The sequence below is a fragment of the Ambystoma mexicanum genome, chromosome 5p, assembly GCF_040938575.1.
Source record: "Ambystoma mexicanum isolate Mex_15411 chromosome 5p, UKY_AmexF1_1, whole genome shotgun sequence".
Classification (NCBI taxonomy): Eukaryota; Metazoa; Chordata; class Amphibia; order Caudata; family Ambystomatidae; genus Ambystoma; species Ambystoma mexicanum.
Genome location: NC_090930.1, coordinates 1028457066 through 1028477661, shown reverse-complemented (window position 1 = coordinate 1028477661; position 20596 = coordinate 1028457066). Strand labels below are relative to the sequence as shown.

At 41.2% G+C, this 20596-nt stretch overlaps 1 protein-coding gene across 1 annotated transcript in view; it reads left to right on the top strand.

Annotated features, from left to right (window-relative positions):
• Positions 1 to 20596, top strand: part of RIPK1 (receptor interacting serine/threonine kinase 1) — an 840028-nt gene that overhangs the window by 255911 nt on the left and 563521 nt on the right. Inside the window, exon 4 of the mRNA XM_069613515.1 lies at positions 18597 to 18734. Coding sequence (XP_069469616.1) covers positions 18597 to 18734 — 138 coding nt within the window. The remainder of the gene's footprint in view (positions 1 to 18596; positions 18735 to 20596) is intronic.

The following is a 20596-nucleotide window of genomic DNA, read 5'->3' as shown; positions in this document are numbered from 1 at the left end:
CAGATAACATGTACTACTGACCACTCAATGTCAACATTAAGACAAATAGCACCAGTCAGGTTGTTAAACAAGTCTAAATAAACATTAGCTGGGGTTTCAGATTCTCAAGCGAAATATTTTAAAGAAATGTTATGCTAATGTTTGGACATTAAAATTGGTTGCAAACGGAGCACTGATTTTCAGGTGTACTTTGGGATTCTGCACAGGGAGTTTCTGGGATCTTTAGTGGAAAATGGTGCATTCCGAAGCATACAACATCAGCAATACTGTTCCACAGTCATTGATGACTCTATTGTAGATTGTTTTTTCTTCAGGGATGTTATGAAATTTTACATTTCTGAATAAACAAAAAGCGAACACCACCCTCTTGAGTTAATTTTCCAATGGCCAGGGCAGGCATCACGAAGAAGATGCCCACCAGCCAGAGGGGGCTGTTTTGCGATGCCTAGGCTCGACAAGGAGGCACTGGAAACGACTAATTCCAGGCCTCCAGAAAAGGTGCGTACCCAGCCTTTTTACACATGAAAATCTTGTAAATATGACAGCTTTATTATTTACCTGTGTGCATTTACACACAATTTTAGAGCAGTGCAAAGGTCAAGACACTTATTTTGATTTTTATCTACATGGATGTAATTGCATTCCATGCAGAAAAGCCTCTGAAACAGAATGTATTTCTCTGAAGCCTTTCAAAAAAGAAACTGCACACTGTGATAAAAGCAATGGTTTTTTTCCATTCAGCTTCTGTTATGTTGATGCTAATGGAGCAAATCGAAGTACTCTGCATATTTATTTTCCTAGCATTTTAGGATTGTATAATTAATAAGAGATGGTCACTTACGTCGGAAGCGGCCTCTGTTTCCTGTTTTCTCTGAGAGGTGTGCCTTGACGTGTGGCTTGACATGAGTCGGTCGTTTCTTTCTCTGACAAATCGTTTCACTGTGGGCCGTGTGCTCCTGGGCCAGAGACTCTGTGAGCCTGCGACTCCGTGAGCTCGTGAGCCTGCGAGCGGAGCCGTGTGAGGGGATAAGCTGAGCCTCGCTGAGGCGGAGCATCTGGTGGCCGAGGGTGAGCCGCCGAGCCTCAGAAGCTCCAGAGCAGGGGCAGAGCTTACTGATTGTAAGTAGGGACCCCGTAGTATACAGCATATAGCAGCGGTGTGATTAGTGCAATTGGCACTCTGCATTGCATTGTTTGTTGAGCAGGGGTTTTTATACACTGCCTACACGCTGCTTCCATTTATTTCTTCTGTCACTGTTTTCTAAGACAACTCACATTAAGCCTATTCACATCTGAGAAAGTGCATTTTTTTCATATGCAAGCTTAACGCGTATGCGCTTGCAGTGAATCCGGAGGCTGGTGACCGGCGTGTGGTGAGTGGGTCAGTCCTCATCGCTGCAGCAAGTTTTCAATAACTAACTTAATGCGGCTCATTGAGCCTTCTTTGGACAAATGTACTGCATCTCATAAAAAATTATTGACACAGAAATTCTTGGCGTGATTGCACGTTGAAAAGCCTATTCTCTACGACTTGAATACACTGTGACCACAACGTGCCTAATTAACCCTTGGCTAAGCCCGTCAGGGGGGTCAAGGGTGTTTCAACTGCATATATTGCTTTGGCTGTTTGGGTTGCGTGTAAGGTCATATTCTGCCCTATCAATTGCCCAACAGGATTCCTTAAGGTCTAGAGCCTTATAGGTAAGGAAAACTAAAAACCTATTATACACAGCCTGTGGATATAGTGAGACTACGGGAGGGAATACTCCTTTGATCACGTGAATCTGGGAAGTACCATATACATAAATGCTGGTGACTGCGGAATCTTTTTTTTGAGCCAGCATTTTTTCTTTTTCTCTTTCTTAGTTTTTGTTCCGTGAGCAAACAGGCTGCAAACAGGCTGCCGGGTGGTAGCAGTCGCCTGTGTATAAAATACATGGCCTGACTGAAATAATGAAGCTCAGGAGTAAGTTGAAAAACACAAAAGCCAATAAAAAATCCATAAATAAGGAGAATCTTTTGGCTATAAGCGTTAAAAGCCTTCAAGCCACTAATGATAAGGGAAAAAAGATCACAGATGTCTTTGGGGAACAGACTGTGACGGCGCAAATCCATTCAGAACTACTTGCAAATACCCCTATCATATGTGATGAGATAACCATCCCAGCGGAGTTTGATAATAATAACTCTCTACTAAATCTATGCTACAGTCTTGAGGGTCAAATTTCACATTTAGAAAGGTCTGAGAACCTAAGCCGGCAAGGATTCCTGAAGTCATTGTTGATCCAGTTCCCAATATTGAGGACACCTATTTTAATAATATACCAAACACAAGCAAGGAAAGACTCTCATGCTCCCCTCGTCTTTCTGGATTGGCAGATGCAACAAATGAAGATGCTAGTGTGGCTCAGGTCAGCGCAGTAACATGCCTAAACCATGACTGTGGAAAATATAATATTGATTCTAGATTTAAAGACCCTGGATGCCAACAATATGGCTACTAGTTTTGCTCTTAAAATACTACTAAGGCTCTGCTATGCGATGGCTGCTCAAACTAGGAATAATGCGGAAATCTTGAAATAATTAGCTAAAGCTAATATTCCAAATAAGCAGGGAGAAGCCAATATAAGCTCGGAAGCCCCAACTTAAGTATTCCAAGTAATGAAACATGCAAAGTCAATCTAGAATCCATTTTGGTAGAAATATTGGCGGGGAGTGAGAAAGAGGGCGAGAATGGAGCCCCTCTGTCGAGAAGAGAGAAACGAAAGAGACACAGAGAAATACAAAACAAAGGATGAGATTATCCTGGTCGATCAGGGTAATTAAGCTAAAGCAGTAAAGAAGAAGCGTACAAAAAGAGAGAGAAAAAGGGCAGCCAGAAACGCAAGAAAGCGCGCGGAAAAAATGAGTGGTGAAAGAAATGGCACTCTTACATCTTGGATGATTGAAATCGATCAGAAGAAAATTAGCTCCAGTAAGCAGGCTAATGCACAACCAGAGGAATCTGTGAGCGAGGATAGTAGTGATGGCTCGGTCGAATACGCAGATGTCTCATCCATGAACAGCAGTTACAGCGAGGCGGACTCAACAGCTATATCACAGCCTATTATAAAATCAAAGGTGAAATTCTCTAAGATGGTTCAAGATGACTGGGTAACTCCGGTTAAAACCTAGGTTAAGTCTGTTAGGTCTAATAAGGCAGTGACCTTAAATGGACCCACGCAAAAACAGGTTTTCACCATCTCACGAACAAATAAAAGAAATTCCAATGTCATTAATATGGGAGTGCTGCTAGAAGTCCTACACGGGCAACTGCAATTAAGAATATTGAAAAGTGGGGACTTCAAATTTGTGGAGCCCTGTAAAGGCAATTACAGTCGCATTCACTGCTATTCTGAGGCGGTGGTAAGTCTTGTGGGAGAATATAAGGAAGAACTAAAGAGTAATGGTTTTTGTCTGGACGCTAGAGAAAGTGAGGCAGGATGCCAAGATATTAAATCTGTGTGTAATAAAAGTGTCAAAAATGTTCAGCAGCCAAAAGAATCTAAGAAGGGCAATGATATAAATAAATCACATTGGGAATGGCTATGCTCCTTTTTCCCACCAGTATCTAATGGAGAATGATTGGATTCTACCATTATATCATGGAATACTAGGGGCCATTCCCATGTTTTTGCTGAAAATGGTTCCTTTTGTTTATTCAAGGATGTACTCATTGTCTTTTTACAGGAAACATGGCTTTTGAAGTGTGCTGTTTGGTTTTAAAATGTTCTATAATGCTGCAAAAAAAGGAGAAAAGGGTCTCCGGTTTTGAGGCCTTACTATCTTAGTCTCCAATAGACTGATCTCACAAGAATGTATAGTATCTCCAATTAATTCAAATATGTTGATGGTGGTGGTTGATATGCCTAATAACTGTAAAATCTTGTTGGTTAATATATATGATCCCCCAGGACTGGATCCAACTTTTGAGATTCAACAGACAACATTTGATACCTTGGTAAATCAAACCATGGTAGAAGGAGAATTGAATATTATACTGGGAGGTGACCTTAATGCTAATCTACTAACAGATGATATATAGCCATATTTACTAAAGCAGCAATCTGGAGAACATTCATCAGTGAAAATACATTAAGGCTGCTAAATGGAAGCAGTTGTGACAAATCCCCTAACAATGTAACATGGACCAACAATGCTTATACCTCTATACTTGACTACATATATCTAAGCGATAACATGTTTGGCCAAACTAAAAGTTTTGAAACTTTGAGTAATACTTTTAGTGATCACCATCTTTTGCAAAGTAGAATGGAAGTAGTCTCCTGTGAGAGATGCTGTGGGTGAGGTACATAGCCACAGTAATGGCACCAGAGTTAGATGGTCTGATACTAACTTGGCTAAAGCCAAAAGGTGGTGCGAAACAATTGATCCAGAACAGTTTCTCTTTGCCTCTGTGGACAATAAAGTAGCCTGGATTTCTAATCATCTCTCTGTTCTGATGCCAACCACAGGGAAGGTGTGTCCCTTAAAGATTGAGGTCACTAATAGAGTGTTTGACAAAAACATAATGGATATGAAAAGGGAGAGGCGAAGAAATGTGAGACAATCTAATAAACTGTGTTTGAGCCCTGAAGCAAGTCAAAAAGTCAGAAGGGAGAACCGCAATGAGTATTCTAATGCGATCAAATTCTATCGGACATCAGAGAGGAACGCCACCTGGCAATTTATGTACTATTTTTTACTGTTAAATGAAGGTGATTTTAGAAATATGAATAATGCAGGAAACCCTGAGCTGATAATTCCTATTGACGGCCATACTTGGGTAAACTTCCTAACAAAAACGTTTAAAGGAGCATCTCTAAAGCTTGAAATAAGTCCCATAGCCAACATGAACACATGCAGGGAAGATATTGTGCTAACAATTAAGAAGCTAAAGAGCTCTCGGGTCCCGATGGTCTATGCAATATTATACTAAAATAAAATCCGGAAATCTGGGCGGATATTCTAACAATAATGTACCAAAAAATTATTGATATGGGAAGGATGCCTAATTGCTGGAAGACCTCTAACATCATACCTATTTTTAAGAGTGGTTTACGCAATCTTCCTGAGAACTATAGGTTAATAGTCCTCACCGATGTGCCTAGCAAGATTTTCTGTACTATGATACTAAAGGAAATCAGTAAGTGGATTGCTAGTGAAAACATCCGAGATAAAGGCCAAACAGGCTTTAGGAAAGGATGTGCAACGGTAGACAATATCTTCATACTAAACACACTAATTGAGCAGGCTAACCAAGATAAAAATCTACCTTTATATGTACTCTTTGTAGATTTTACTTCCGCCTTTGACTCTGTTGAGCGGGGGCGACTTTGGTTGAAACTTAAAGCCTGTGGTATGCCTGCAAATCTGCTATATTTTAGTATGATGATACATGACGACAGCAAAGCCCGGATACACCTAGACAATCGAGGTGCCCTATCTGAACTCTTTAACATCTCTAAAGGCGTAAGACAGGGATGTGTGCTAGCACCCACTTTTTACAATGTGTTCATGTCCGATTTTGGTAATATCTTTAAAGATAAAAAGAATGCCTTTCCCAAAATCGGTTCACATAAGGTGGGGTGGGTCTGCTATGCAGATGATATCATAATGATGGAAAATACTTATGTGGGCATTTGTAATAGTGCATTCGCCCTGTGTGAATACGCAGAAAAGAATGGCCTCATAATAAATCTGAAAAAAAACACAATTTATGAGCTTTGGGGCTCGCTGTGTCATGATTCCTGCCCCTCATGTCCCCAGCCCTCCAAGATGTCAGGCTGGAGCCAGGCCACGATCACCTACATGGCCCTCAAGGGCCTCTCCATCCCTCCAAAGACCCACTTGGAGTCAGACTTGGCGCTTGTGGCACCAGACTCACTCACGCCCCTAGGATAACATTGGGGATTGGACTTGTAGTGCATTGATGGGGAGAAGATGGATGCCCTCACATATTTCGGTTCCCAGAACTGCATGTGCGGTCTAGTCTTTTGGGTGTGGTTCAGCCCAGAGACACCTGGGATATCCAGAGACTATTTAAGCCACACCCAGGCTGAGAAACATGCTTTGCGTTTTCTGCACCTGCAGCGTGACTCTCACCGTGTTCGGATCGGTCTCCATTAGGCCTGCATCTTTCTTCTGCGCTCTGCTCCTGCAAGAACAAGAACACCGTTAGGAACAGCCTTACCTTGTGGCATTTCTGCCCATCATTCATCGCTTCTTCTGTTCTGCGGGCATCTTCGGCGGTGTCATTCCCATCCCGGCACGCCGCTTCCCAAGGAAAAGGGAAAAGAATAGAAAAAAGTTATTAGTAAGCATTCTGCAAATCTTCGCTTATTTTTAAATACTGTACGAGCTTCAAACGCTTACTTGAATCCCAGCCGCTCTGGGGGAACCCTGTCTCCGGAACTTCTCATCCATCTGCAAGAGGGAAAAGACACTCCAGGTTAGCGTGGAAACATCTAGAGGCGTCGCATACCGCACTTACCCACCACATTTCTTCTTCATAACCGGCATCCATGCTGAAAACATCGCGGCACCTAAAAAACACAGAAAAATAACTCAGTTCAATGCAAATACGAAAGGGGCGCATCGCGCACCGCTCTCTCACTCACCTTCAGCGCTACTCATCTCAGCAGTACGCCGCCATCCTCGGACGCCGGCCATCATCTAAGGAAGGAAAGGAACGAAGTTAGACAACTGTTCAAAAGACTCATTATACTTCCCTGTCGGACTCTTGCCAGTGAAGTAACTAGGCAGCAACGAGCCCACATCAATCAACGCGCCCCTGCGCTGAAAGCAGGACGGAGAGCACACTGTCCAAGAAAACAAGGTGAGCTGTGGATCAAAGGGAGGGGTTGGACCCCGGGGAAGAAGGGGTTCAAGCACACAGAGACAATAGGGAGTTAAACTCTACCAATCCTGTGTTTCAGGGCCAGTCTCCAGTCGAATAGCCTCCAGAGAAGGGTTTGAGGTCGTAAGAGGTCAGAACAGGCTGAGTGACGTCCCCGTGGATACCAGGTGAGCGTTACACGCTGCTGTAAAAAAAAACACCATACTATGTTCACTGGGATCAATAAGGAAAGTTAACAGTTACAAATATTTGGGCCAGGAAATATGTGGTTTAAGGAAGAAAATGAACCCATTAGTCCAAAAGAGTAAACAAACCAAGATAATGGCAACCCTAGCTGCAGTTGTGAGCTTTTCTAAGAAAACAGCAGGATTTAGCCTACTGGGAATTATTAACATCTATAAGCAAAAGTTGATTGCAATGTTTCTGTATGCCTTGGAAGCCTCTTTTTCTGACTGGTCCGAATGGGCTGATGTGACAAAAGGTGTGATATGGAGGAGAATATTGGGTCTTTCTAACTATACTCCTATTCAGGCCATCCGGTTAGAAATGGGGCTGATTTCCCCATCTACCCATATTGATTATAACAGAGCAAAGTTATATATCAAAATAAGGTATGCTCAGCAAGGCTCATTACTGCATATATTACATGAAGGTTTAAAGGGAGGAAATATGGGGGCCCTGAATAACTTTCAGAAAAAAATCCGGGACGTTTTTGAGAGAATTGCTTTTGTCCCAAAATGGGTTTATGGTGAGGGGGCGGTGTTGAAATCCTTGAAAAATGCCTTGGAAAAGTGGGATTGGGCCTACAGCAATGATAGGGTTGCTGATTTTGGTTCATTACAGTCGTTTGCAAAACTACCTTTCCTGTATAAAAAACCTCAGTTCTATCTAAAGCTTTTGCCCTCGAAGGTAAATTGGAAAATGTTCCTTGATATGAGGCTAAATCGACTAAATGACCTGCGGGTACGGGGGGCATGGCTAAATATCCCGGAGGAAAGGACAATGTGTATACTGTGCTGTAATGAAAATGAGAAAGGAACTATAAGACATGTGCTTACCTGCTGTAAAAATATGAGCTCCATCTATAAGAAATATTTTGAAAAATATTTTGAAAAATATGAATATGATCTGATATATATTGCTAGTGAAAGGTTTTGGCTGAGATGTTTAGCAGGCTGGAATAGGAGCTTAATAATTGCAATAACCCAGATATGGAAGGCGCCGAATCTTCGACTTAGGCAGTTTGAAGAAAATGTGAAGTTACTAACAGAATTATAAATATAACTGTTCTTCTTCTTAATGAGTTGGGGTCACACTAAGTCACGATACTTCTAGTATGGTTACCTTTTCTCCTAGTTGATGAATTCAATGAGATCTAGATTATTTAGGTGCCATGTGTGTTCTGTTTGTTTGATTTAATGTATTCTATAATTAGTTCATCCAAAGTATGTAATTAATTTCCTTTTAATAATCTATACTATATTTTGGTGACAAACCTAAATGTAGCTACTATTTTATTGTATTTTAATGGCTAATGAGCATGTACCTCCTTATTCTTTTTTTCTTTCTCTTCTGTTCTTATTATATGTTCATTCTTTGTGAAAAGTTGTTTTGAACTAAAACACAATAAAACATTTTTTTTAAATTAAATAATTAATAAGATAGAAAAACTAAGTTGCAATTGAGAATTAATTTGTTCTAACACATTTTTTTTTCCAATGAAAGCAAACCATTATCGCACCATTCTATTTTTCAGAGTTCCTTTGCTGTGTGCATAATCATGCGTAGGCAGATCATTTTTACACTTAAAATTTAATTGACAATACAATTATAAAAACAGTGTATAAAATTATGAGTATACACAGACTAGTTTACATCCATACAACCTTGCAGTCAATGGGGTACATTAATATAAATGGGTAGTGGCCACAGAGTCTTTACTCAAGGGTGAGTGATTGTCATTACACCAATCACAGGTGTTCTAGCCTCTGAAATCTTCAAGACTGCAATTGAAACATCCAAAACCTGACTCTCCAGGAAGTACACACACTGTTCAAAAACAAACAAATGAAAGTTACATTTGTTATAGAACTAGAAACTCAGCAAAACCTATCCCTGTGACAATCCAGACAGGTATTTAACTTTATGTAACACTTCATACATGGTTCGTCCAACATCTAGGCACCGTGATTATTATACCTCAGTCGATACTCCGTTTACCGACCTCTAAAGGATGTTAGCCAAAAAGATAGCTCAGCCGGTTGAGCGATTGTTGCTGCAATCTGTGTGTGATCTGTAGATTGCAGGTTTGAATCCTGGCAAGGCCAACTCAGCCTTTCATCCCTTCAAGGTCGATAAAGGAGTACCAACTTTGGTTTGGTGATAATTATGATAAATATGTTCTATGTACATCGCTTTGCCAAAAGCTCTATATAAATAACCATTTGATCATGAGATAGAATTTAGCATGGAGTCCTTGCCTCTTCGCACTGCTTTATCATCACATTGGCATACCATTAGGTAGTAATAGCTTCAGGAAATTAGGACTTTCATTAAACATCAAGACAATTCTGCTATCGAACCTTAAAACACACAATACAATTCAAGTTTGCTTTGTTATGTAATTGGGTAGGTTTTTGTGTTTCAACATTTAAATATACAGGAGAGATCAAATGGCCAGACCTTAGAGAAATAATGAAAGGCGTATTCTGTCACAATGCAGAAAGCTGCTGCATATTAATGATTTCCATACAATTTTTGCACACGTCGGCTGGATGTCGCATACATTTTACTCTCTTGCAAAGGAGAAAAGTCCTTTTACTCTCTTGAAATCCACTTTACTCTCAAAGTTTAAAAATAAGGAGTAAAATACTACCCCCTCAAAATCTTATCTGGAGCACTGACTAATTCACAAGAAATTAAGATATTCTCAAAAACTGTTAAACAGTTCATAGGCTTCAAAGGAATGTGTCCGTTTAAAGCTTTTGTGGAAACTATCAGGGACAGAGCTATTGGCAAACCGCATCCCCATGCACAGTAGGTCCAAGTTATAGAAAGGAATGCCTCATGGTTCGATGCAGAATCTCAAAGAAATTTGAGCCACGATTTAATGAGTGGTATGTATATGGCTGACAGATTTATAGTTTCAAAATGACAGATAAAAATTGCAAAAAGACACAAAAAAATTGAGAAACAATGGTAGCGTTTTCAAAAGGACACCTAATTGTTTTATGTTTATTGCAGTTATCGAGACAGGCATTTTGCCATCTTCTTGGACAAATAGTCCTTGGACCCCACAGCCCCCACAGTTATAGGCCGATTTCCTCACTGGACATTGACAGTAAGAGTCTCCAAATGTTTGTTGCTCAGACTGGAGGAGTGGACTCAAGGTAACAATATCTTGAAGACCTTCCAAATGGTTTTCAGGGGAGGACATAGTACAGTGGACCACTGCTTCAATCGAAGCACCATCATAGAGAAATACGGTAACGTTAAAGGAGGGAGATTATTGTGGGCTTTTTTCAGATTTGGAGAAATCATTTCATTTGACTGATAGAAACATAGTGTAGTGTGATTTACATTGTATTGGGGTCCCTAATGGTTTATTAAATCTTATCCAACTGTGATACGCAGATATCTTAGCATCTGTCCGATATACAAGATCAGGGAATTATACATTGTTTCCCCCCCCACTAAAAAAGGTTAAAAGCAAGGATGTAATTTGCCCCAATGTATTCCTTTCAGACATTGATTCTCGTACTCCTCTTAGGAAAGTTAATCCAACCTCTCTGAAGGGTACATTTTATCGCATTCTTCAGGGCCTGCTAAACATAAATTACTATTTTGGGAACTATAGTTTGAAATTAAATATGATGAAAACAAAAATAATGGTGTTCAGGAAAGGGATGAAACGTTGTAGCGAGTTTTTGAATGAATGTAGAGATGAGGAGATGGTCTCGTTTTTATTTGAGCCTGCTCTTATCAAAGAGCGGTGCTTGGGTCAATCATTTTAAGAGGACAGCTGAAAGGGCATCATTAAGGATTATAGGGCTTTTTACGTTTTGATTTCAAGTTTAGGGCATTCTGTTTGGACAAGTGCCTGGAGGTATATAAGGCAATGGTCTGTTACATGATTAGCATGGCAGCGAAATCTAGGGTAGTTCAAACTCATGTTCTGGAGGGGTTTCAAAATAAATTAATGTGCCAAATAGCAGGTCTCCCTGCAGATATACCTGGTGGCGCCTGATGAGCTGAATTGGGGGTGTTCAGTTTGAAGGTGTCTGGCAAGTTAAAAATATTATTTTTTTTTAAAGTATGGTATTTTCTGATAATCATAGTGAATTTCAGTGTAAGTGCGATTGTAGCCTCCCCGGTTAAAGAAAAATATACTTGTGGTATGGGGGTTGTAAGGCGCTGTACATTTGGACATGGGGTGGAATATAACTAAATTCGGCACATTAGGTCTACTCAAAATAGCTCTTAAAGCAAGAGCTTGTCCGATGGGGAGAGGCAAGTATCCAAAATACACATAGGCTGCTCTCTTTAACTTTATATGCAGACTTACGTACACATATAAGCTGGCAAAGAGACATCTGTGAAATAAGATCCCCAGAATGCAGGAGGCTGATGCTAATGGTACATTTAAATCTACCCACTCCTCAATGAATTAAAAAGGTGTGCAGGACTAAGCACAAAGTGTGCCTGCAAAATAGGAGTCAATGAAGATTTGGTTAATTTTCTGTTAATTTGTCGTTTCTGTTTTTTTTAAAGCGTGGACATGCATGGGGGCTATGTTTTATACAATTAATTGTAATGATCATGGTTTTATATATATATAGCTTGTTTGAATATGTTAAAGCTCCTTTTTTATTTTGGGCTTGTTCTTTGTGAATTTGATGAAATATGATACATGTTTTTAAATGTTGCTAACTTGATGGAGAAATATGATTAAATAAATATTGATTTAGTGATACCGGTCATTACATGGTAGGCTTTGAAGATCACATCACTGGGGCTTTGGAGCTTATCTCCTAAGAATTACTTTTCTATTTAATGGTAAACAGACCATGTTAAAGCTCCTGAGGCCTTTTACATTGGTTAGGAATAAACATAATACTTTAATGAAGGATTTGGAGCCTCTTACCTTTGACCAAAAGGGATTTTGCACAAGACGTAGTGGCAAACATTGGTAAAAAAACTTTGAGCATTTGATGACCACTTGATAGAGGGGTGTGGTGGTGTTAACTAAGTATTTGTATTAAATGGTTTGCTCATTTAAACTTATTAACAGGACCTTAATTGGATTTAAATATAGGGTAAATTAATCATGAAAAATGTGGCATGCATTTCCCTTATCTGTCCGTTATCCACGTGCCAGATGGGCAGAGTATCAAACGATGAAGATTTTTCCACTGGGATACTATGTAATAATAAATCTAGGTGACACTAAAATTTATATTTCTGTTAAGTATAATGCATGGTGGTATCAAACACAAACCTCACTTGTACAAAAAGCAGTGCGCGCTAATTATTTAATAAAGGAAAGTTGGGTATGCCTGCCACTTATTTGCCCATTGTGCTCCTACTAGCTGTACAAAAGAACATAATAGGACCATTTTCTTCAGGGCACAAATATAGTTCAATTATTTTGCTCATTAATACATTTGTCAGCTGGCCAAAGTATCTGAAGATGACAGGGTTGTAGCAATGACACAGCTATAATAAGTAAGGACATGTACCAAAAAGTAATTTGTATGTTGGCAACAAACTCAAATCTTATATGCTGGTCAGATAGCACAGTGAGCTAAGCGCTTGCTCTGATATCTGTGTGCAGCCTGCAGCGACAGGTTCGAATCCCGTAGGGCCACCTCAGCCTTTCATCCTTCTGAGGTTGATAAATTGAGTACCACTATGTGGGATAATAATGTCTTCTGTTATTTCATCGATCTGAGACCTATGGGTGTCTAGTGCTATATAAGAAATACCTTATTGTTACAAGCCAGCTGGAACCACAGCAGGCTCATTGGCCAACATTCTTGCACAGTCCGGGACTCTGTCCTGGCTATACTGCTACTGGGCGCTCATTCCTTCAGCACTTCCTTCTAGACCGCCACACCATGGCTCAAAGCAACTGGCGAGCAACAATTTAGGGTTCTGCGAGCAACATGTTGTTCCTGAGCTACACGTTGGGGATCGTTGGTCTAATTGATCTCTTCTTCTGCTTACTATGGGGGGAGGTAAGTGATGGTCAAACTTATGATTGATAACCAACCTCTGACTTTCCTCAGTATTCATGGGGCCTATGCAGGGCCCCATATTACCTAATACATAGTACCTATCAAGTTACTTTGGTCACAATTGAAATGTATGCTTTAGATATGGGTGGGGACTGTAATGAAGCTATTGATCTCACTTGAGATGAGCAAAGGCCACATTTCAAAACACTGTCATTGCTTGCTTTGCAGGAGCATCCCAAAAGGATATCTGGACATTATTTTACCCTGTGAACAAGGAGTGCAAATGCGTGTCATCTGTTCATACCATGTTGTCTTGTGTTGACTCCACTTTCCTCAGTACGTCATTTATTTCCTCTCTAGTTTCCACTAACCTCTCCAGTCCTCGTATTAAATCTTCTCTATAATGGTCTACCTGATTTTTATATGCACTGTAAACTGATCAACCATTGGAAGTGTAATTCTGATACACTTGTAGACACTCCTAGTTTGATCATGACTGACGGCTTTTTCAAAACTAAGTATCAAAAACAAATTAAATTCACAATAATTGGCATTTCCTCAGTAGAACACGTTGAGAGCACATTCAATATGTATCCTGTAATAAAGGCGTGCATGGGACTTAATTACCATGTGAAACGTCAGGCCGGCTAGCCAATAATACCATAGCTTCATGTGAAGCATCCACTATAATCCAATCAATTGGAACTAAATATGATGGTGAGGCTAATTGAGTGACAAAACATTTAGGGCCTGATTCATGGAACGTTTTCCTATGGGATTGCGCCATTATAAAACACTTCCATGAATCAGGCCCTTATTGTCATATTTTGAAAAACAAAAGGTTGGCAAGAGTAAGAGTGTTGGAAATTAATAACTAATCGGGCACAGTGCTCAACACTGATTTGTGAGATTGTCGAGTTGACAAATCTTTGAGAAATACTATTCAGATGATGTCCCCTCATGGGACCTCTTAACTAGCTATTTTGAAGGGCTATCCAAGTCTGGCAATTAACTGCCTTATTTATCAACATTGCAGTATACTCACTTGTCTGGAAGAGATTTTGGCTGCTATTACAAGTCTGAAAAGGGTTAAATAACCTCAGCCAAATGGTTATTTGAGTTTTATGCAACATTTATCAGACGTTGTTGGCTTGAAGTTACTAAAACTTTTTGAGGACTTTAAGGATGTTGGTTCTGTTGCCAGGACTGCTTTAGAGGCTGGTGTAACTATTACTCGTAAGGGGAAACTGAACCTACTCAGACCAGCAACTATTGCACCTTCTCACACGTGACTGTAAGAACCTTGTGAAATGTTGATGAGTCTGGAGTAAGTTCTGCCTAACTTGATCCACTCAGATGGGTTTGGGAACTGAAGCTACAGCCTTGTATATGTCGCTGGACTCTTCCATTAATCAGGATGATTTGTTGGTGAGTTCTAGTTGCATCTTACAATTACACAAGATGACCTGAGTGACCCACCACTGGACTAACCGTAGCCTGCCAGCTCTCACTTCAACTGACAAACATGGAGCATTCATTTAAGTACTTACACCACAATTCTTCGCTCATTAACCCACATGACAGGCATTCCATGCAGCACCGTTCATACAGACTAGCAAAGCACAATGCAGCAACAGGCTTTATTAACTTTTTCACACTCCTTGTGTTATACCGTAAAAGTAATCGCATAGCCCGAATGATATGAATAGTATGTTGTCCATAAGCGAATCGCATCATGTGATAAACTTCGCAAACCAAGAAACCTGAATGTGACCATAGGGAGTCCATTTTGTTTATATTTTTTGTAAAACGCTTTGCAAAGTATATTATATGCTCTAGACTCGCACAAGGTGCGAGGCCACAGCTTGAACTCTGAAATACTAACGTAAGCAGGAATGTAGAGCCATGCAGAAATACATTGTTTTCCCTCTCACTGAGGCCTTGAAGCTGTGCAGAAGCCGCGCCTAATCAGTAGTCCAGGTGCCCGTTTGTCTTGCAAGCTCTGTTGTAAAAGGCAGTTAAACATGAATTATATGCAACTAACGGTGCTCCTTCACGAAGAATGGTATTTCTGCCTCAGAACTGTCTGACCCTTAGCTCATGCGGCGTGGCAAACAGATAACGTTGTATGGAATGTTTCTCTGCTGAGAACAAGATATCCTTTCTGTGCCAGCGCTCCATGTTCCTCATAACAGAAAAGTGTCTCTGCAGCCTTTGCTAGAATAACTAATGTTTAGACTAAGGGCCTCATCACGACTTTGGCGTTAACCCTTAAAATTGGCGGTAACGCTATTAGTGCCAATTTTAAGGGTCTGTCGGATCACGAGTCGAAATACCGCCGGTGCAAGTACAGCCGGCGCAAGTACAGCCGGCTGTACAAGTGCCGGCCATAACAGCGCCAGGAACCATTCGCGCTAAAACATCAGCAATCACGAGTCGGCGTAGGCGCTATTAGCGCCAGAAAAGCGGCGGATAATCCACCGAAAATACCTCCAGCAAGAAGCTGGAGGTAACAGAACACAGGCCACAGCAATAAGGGCCCAGGTGGAACCAATTCAAATCAGAGGCCTACAAAGGAGCCACCCATGCTCAACACACCCTCCCCAACACCATTACACCAGCAGGAGCAGGGAGGAGACAGCAATCAGGGCCCAGGTGGAACCAATGCAAATCAGAGGCCTACAAAGGAGCCACCCATGCACAACACACCCTCCCCAACACCATGCTGCCATTTGGAGCCGGGAGCCTTGATGTTGACTTCTACCTGCTGCGCCTGGATCTACAGAGGCCAGCCAACCAGGCCAGGGCCCTAGGAGTGCAGGGGGCAGTGTGGATGAGGAGAAGGAGGAGGAGAGCAGCCACCAGCAAGGTGGCCAACCATCCCCAGGGTCAGGCCAACACCCTGGGCCCTGACTGATGGTCAGTTGGTGACAGAATATCGGCTGGACAGGGCAACCATCACCCAGTTGCTGGACACAATCCAGGTTGACATTGGCAGCCGCATAGCCACCACCACGGCAGTACCTCCCCTAGTGAAGCTTGTGTCTGTGCTTCAATTTCTTGGGACTGGCAGCTACCAACATACCGTTGCCATGATGCATGGAATGGCCCAGTCCACATTCAGTGCCATGCTGGGACAGGTGCTTGATGCAGCATTCACATTCAAGCACCTTGCACGATAAACCTTGGATATGTCCAACACAGCAGAACACACCCATGCATGATGTAAGACATGTTGTGGCACAGTGACATATGGAAGCCCCACCGCAATAAAGCCTCCTGTGTGAGTAGAACCATGGTTCCCAACACTGAGACAGTACAGGAATCCCACCCTGGCCATCTGACAGTAATGAAATTCCAAACCATAAGCTGGTACATACACAAATGCACCACACATAAGTAGGCCGAGTAATGACAATGTACATCCCACGAACACTGTCACCCTTACACTGCTTATCTGTCTCTGCACACATTCTGTCATTAAATATAATGGAGTTACAATATAAAACTGTCTGGAAAATATGTACTGTACATCTGTCCCTGGTGACTGAATTCCCATTTGTATTTGTGGAGGCATAGTAATAACTAATGGGTTTGTTTTCTGGAGGGATTGGTTCACACCAGATTTTGGGCCCACAAACCACATAGTTAAAAATGTCTATCCAATTGCATTCAACACACTCTGATTGCAATCGTTTCTCAAGTTCAAAGGTTTCCTACAAAACATGCAATTGTGCTCGGATGGCATATGAGCCTCCGCATTCCATTTCCAACAGCGCTCCAAATGGACTGCTGGAACAAAGTTAAGGGTGGTTGGGATAGAGACAGTCATATCTGCGGGGCAGATTTTTCCGCAGAAAATGCAGATTTCTTATGAGCACAGACTTTCCAAATTCTCTGCAGATTTTAGAAATCCCCTGCAGAATTCAAAATGTTGGGACTGTTTCAGCATATTTCCCCTCTGTAACTATGGAATTTCAGACGCTGTACAAATTTAAAAAATATTGGTCCATATATTTGGACTGCCTCTAGTTCTGGACTTTTGATAATGGGAAAAATGCTGAAAGCCACAAAATGTCATGAAAACTTGAAAGGATGTTTAGTTGACGAGGGCCAAGCGAATGTGGGAGAAAGACATTGGGTTGAACTTAGGAAAAAAGTCTTTGCAACATGTTTGGTTGAAACTACACTGCTTTTCTATGACAATCCGCAGCACCCAATCCCATTTCTTTGTTCTCCATTGAGATCTAATAGCGGCAGATGTATAAATGGTGTATAGATAGCCATCTCCTCTGGCCAAACATGGCAAGGCAAAGGCTTTCTTTCTCTTCCAGTCCTGCTATACTGATGTAAAGCGTTTTTAGGTCAAGATCTCTTCAATTCTAGGATGCATTGCCCTAATTCTCCAACTGTGTCAAGTGGTGGCTCGCTCCTTGGTAAAAAGGTTTCTCTGATGGAGACAGGGGCCTGCAGGCTCGCATGGGAACACGTTACAGGATCTTATGGTAGCATCTGTGCGTCATTGTATTCTAAGGCATTGACAAGTTTTCCCTCCGTTAAATCTGAACACCTGGTGACATTACATTTGTTGCATCTGTGACTGGAGCCTTGGGCCTCGCAATCCTCTCTTCAAGACAAGATGTTTGTCCTGTTCTTGGCTCGCGTCACACAATCCCTGACTCTAGGTCATGAAGGTAATACTGGGGATGACTGGTTCATTGGAAATCCGTAAGTAAATAAAGCCCCTCCAGTGAACCGAAGTGTAGATTTGAGTTCTGTGGGTTTGCAATCTGCCGGTGGCCCAGTAAACTTGAAATGCCCCCTGATCCAACTATAAAGTCACTTTTATGCTCCAATTGAAGCTGTTCAGATGTACTCGAGTGATCTCCCTCCTCATTGTTTCACAGATGGTCAGCCTTACCTAATGTACTTGGATGCCCTCCTTTTATCTTTTTCTATGCTCTTCCTTTTCCCGCTGTATTTGTTCTCTCTCCCCTTTATTTCATTTTGCCTACACCCCCAATTGCCCAGTATGCTGGCTTTCTCTTTTCTCCCTTTTCTTTCTTTCCCTCCTTTGTTCCTCGGTGTACATTGTATGTTGTTGGGTGCATCAATGTTTCAGGTTTTCAAGGCATTTGCTTCATTCATATATTTTTACTGAATGTGTATGAATTGCTTTCCATCATTTTCTGAAATAGTTGTATTCTGATCAATGAATTTCTGTGTTCGCACGATTCTTGAATTCGCTTTTATGACCTTGCCTCCCTTATGTATGGACTTAATGAACTTAAAGGGGGGGGGTGTGTGTGTGTGTGTGTGTGTGTGTGTGTGTGTGTAAGCAAAATTGTTGCCATTGGCATAACCTACTGGACTTTGCCATTGATTAGTAATCTTCTCCCAAGGAGTGAAAGTTTATTTTTTACGTTTCTGGGATTTAATTCCATTTACTATTCCATCTTTAGATCAAAATTCCATTTTCCATGAAAGCACGCTTTATTATGGAGATCATTGAAGGAATGACTTACTTAAATGAACAGGGTGTTGTACATAAAGACCTCAAACCAGAAAACATCTTAGTCGATGACAACTTTCACATTAAGGTAAGGGCAATGTTTTTTTTTTTCCACTAATCACTGTTTTGTGGAACTTAGGAAAAACATTTGTATAGTTTTCTACATACCTATGTTGTGCTTTATTGGCGTTTGTAAGAATTATGTATATGCTTTATGTACTGCGTACCTCGCATTGAACTGTTTATTGAAACACATACCGGCTGTTAATGTACGCAAGCTCACTGGTACTCCTTTTTATCCCTGTCTGTAGGTTGACATCCTCAGACAGTTTTCCAGGCATTTTATGAACCTCTGATTTTCAGGCCCATCGAAGTTCACCAGACACAAGTGTTGCCGGACATGTGCACTTTGTTTTGGGTACATAGTCAAAGGTTTTTTTTATTATCCAAACTTGCCATTTTATTCCTTCCTAATTTTGTTTAAAGGCGAGCCTTCATATTATACAGTCTTTCTCTACTAAACAAACTGCAGCATACCTGGTTTTTAAACTGAAAAAATAGAAATCCCATGGGATGCCAAGAGAAGCATCCAATAAATGTAGATGTAGTGCACCAACCTGCAGGCTGTGTTCTATGATTTCCCATTGTTAAGAGGAAAGCTCTGATCTGTGACTCATAGTGGGTGCCCAACATATCTTTCCCCCTCATGGTTCCCCAACATGTTTCCCCAGTGGGCTGTCACCCGTGCATGTGCTCTTGAGAGTTTGTTTCCCCAAGCCTGTTGCCCTGCTCAGCAACCTCTGTGACTCACTAGCTGCTGGCAGCTGTTTGCAATACTACTGGGTGATACATCTGGCAATGGCCAATGAGTGGCTCCATTGAGGTTAGTTGGCATCACATATTGTGATAGACAGGGGGCATATATGTGGGACATAGTCCTCCTCTTACGCTCTACGGACAGCCCAAGTTGTTTATGGAAAGCCTGGATTTGGGATGACAAAGGCATTACAGTTTTGAATGATCTGATTTGGGTCAATACCTTATTGGCATATGGCCAAATCAGTGAATCCTGAAGGAACAGCTTTGATTTCTTTGAATGCTTACAACTGGGGCATGCCCGCATACACAAACCAGAGGCAAAATTGAAATCCTTGCCCAGACCCTCTGGAGGTAAACGTGGTAGTAGGAGGAATGGAGGTAAAGCCTGCCTCCACATTATACAAAGTAATACTGACTTTCATAGATTCTTCCCTAAATATACTGTAGATGGAAGATGGGTATGGTTTTCTTGTTAGAGGAATGGCAAGATGCTTTAATGGTTCTTTAGGAGAACAGAAACGTATGTCGTTGCCTAGTAATAGGGCCTGTTTAAGTATCTTGTATTGAATTAAGCTGAATGACTGGACTGCATTTTCAGCCCACTGAGTGCATTTAGAATTTAGATTTGTGGAGATGTGGAATAACACAACGCAATCACTGATGGGAAGTGTAAGGAACGCATGGTGGCAATAGTAAAACAGACACAAGTGACCACCGTTCAAGAGTTTTTATTGAACATTTGAAAGGGTATCTAAGATGGAAGCAAACTACGACACTCAAATCATAAAGAAGTCAGTCTTGGTTGCGTCATGTCAACATAAAAGGGCCTATACTTAAAACAAACCTATTGCCAATCCTTACTTCTAATTTATAAATAGTGTGGGGTGTAGTTTATGAAAAAGAAAGAAGTGTTCATAAACTGATAAGTCAGGATGATTGGGCCGTTGGCCTCCCTTCCCCACATTTTCAGCACAGGGCAAGGCGGGTAACTTGCGCAAAGCACACACTCTGGCACTGTGGCACAATGATATAGTTCAGTTTTTACAGTTCAGGACCTTCTGTGTCCAAGCTTCTTTACTCGAGGGCCTGCTGTACAAAAATAATAAGGAAACATTCCTTTTTCTCCATCTG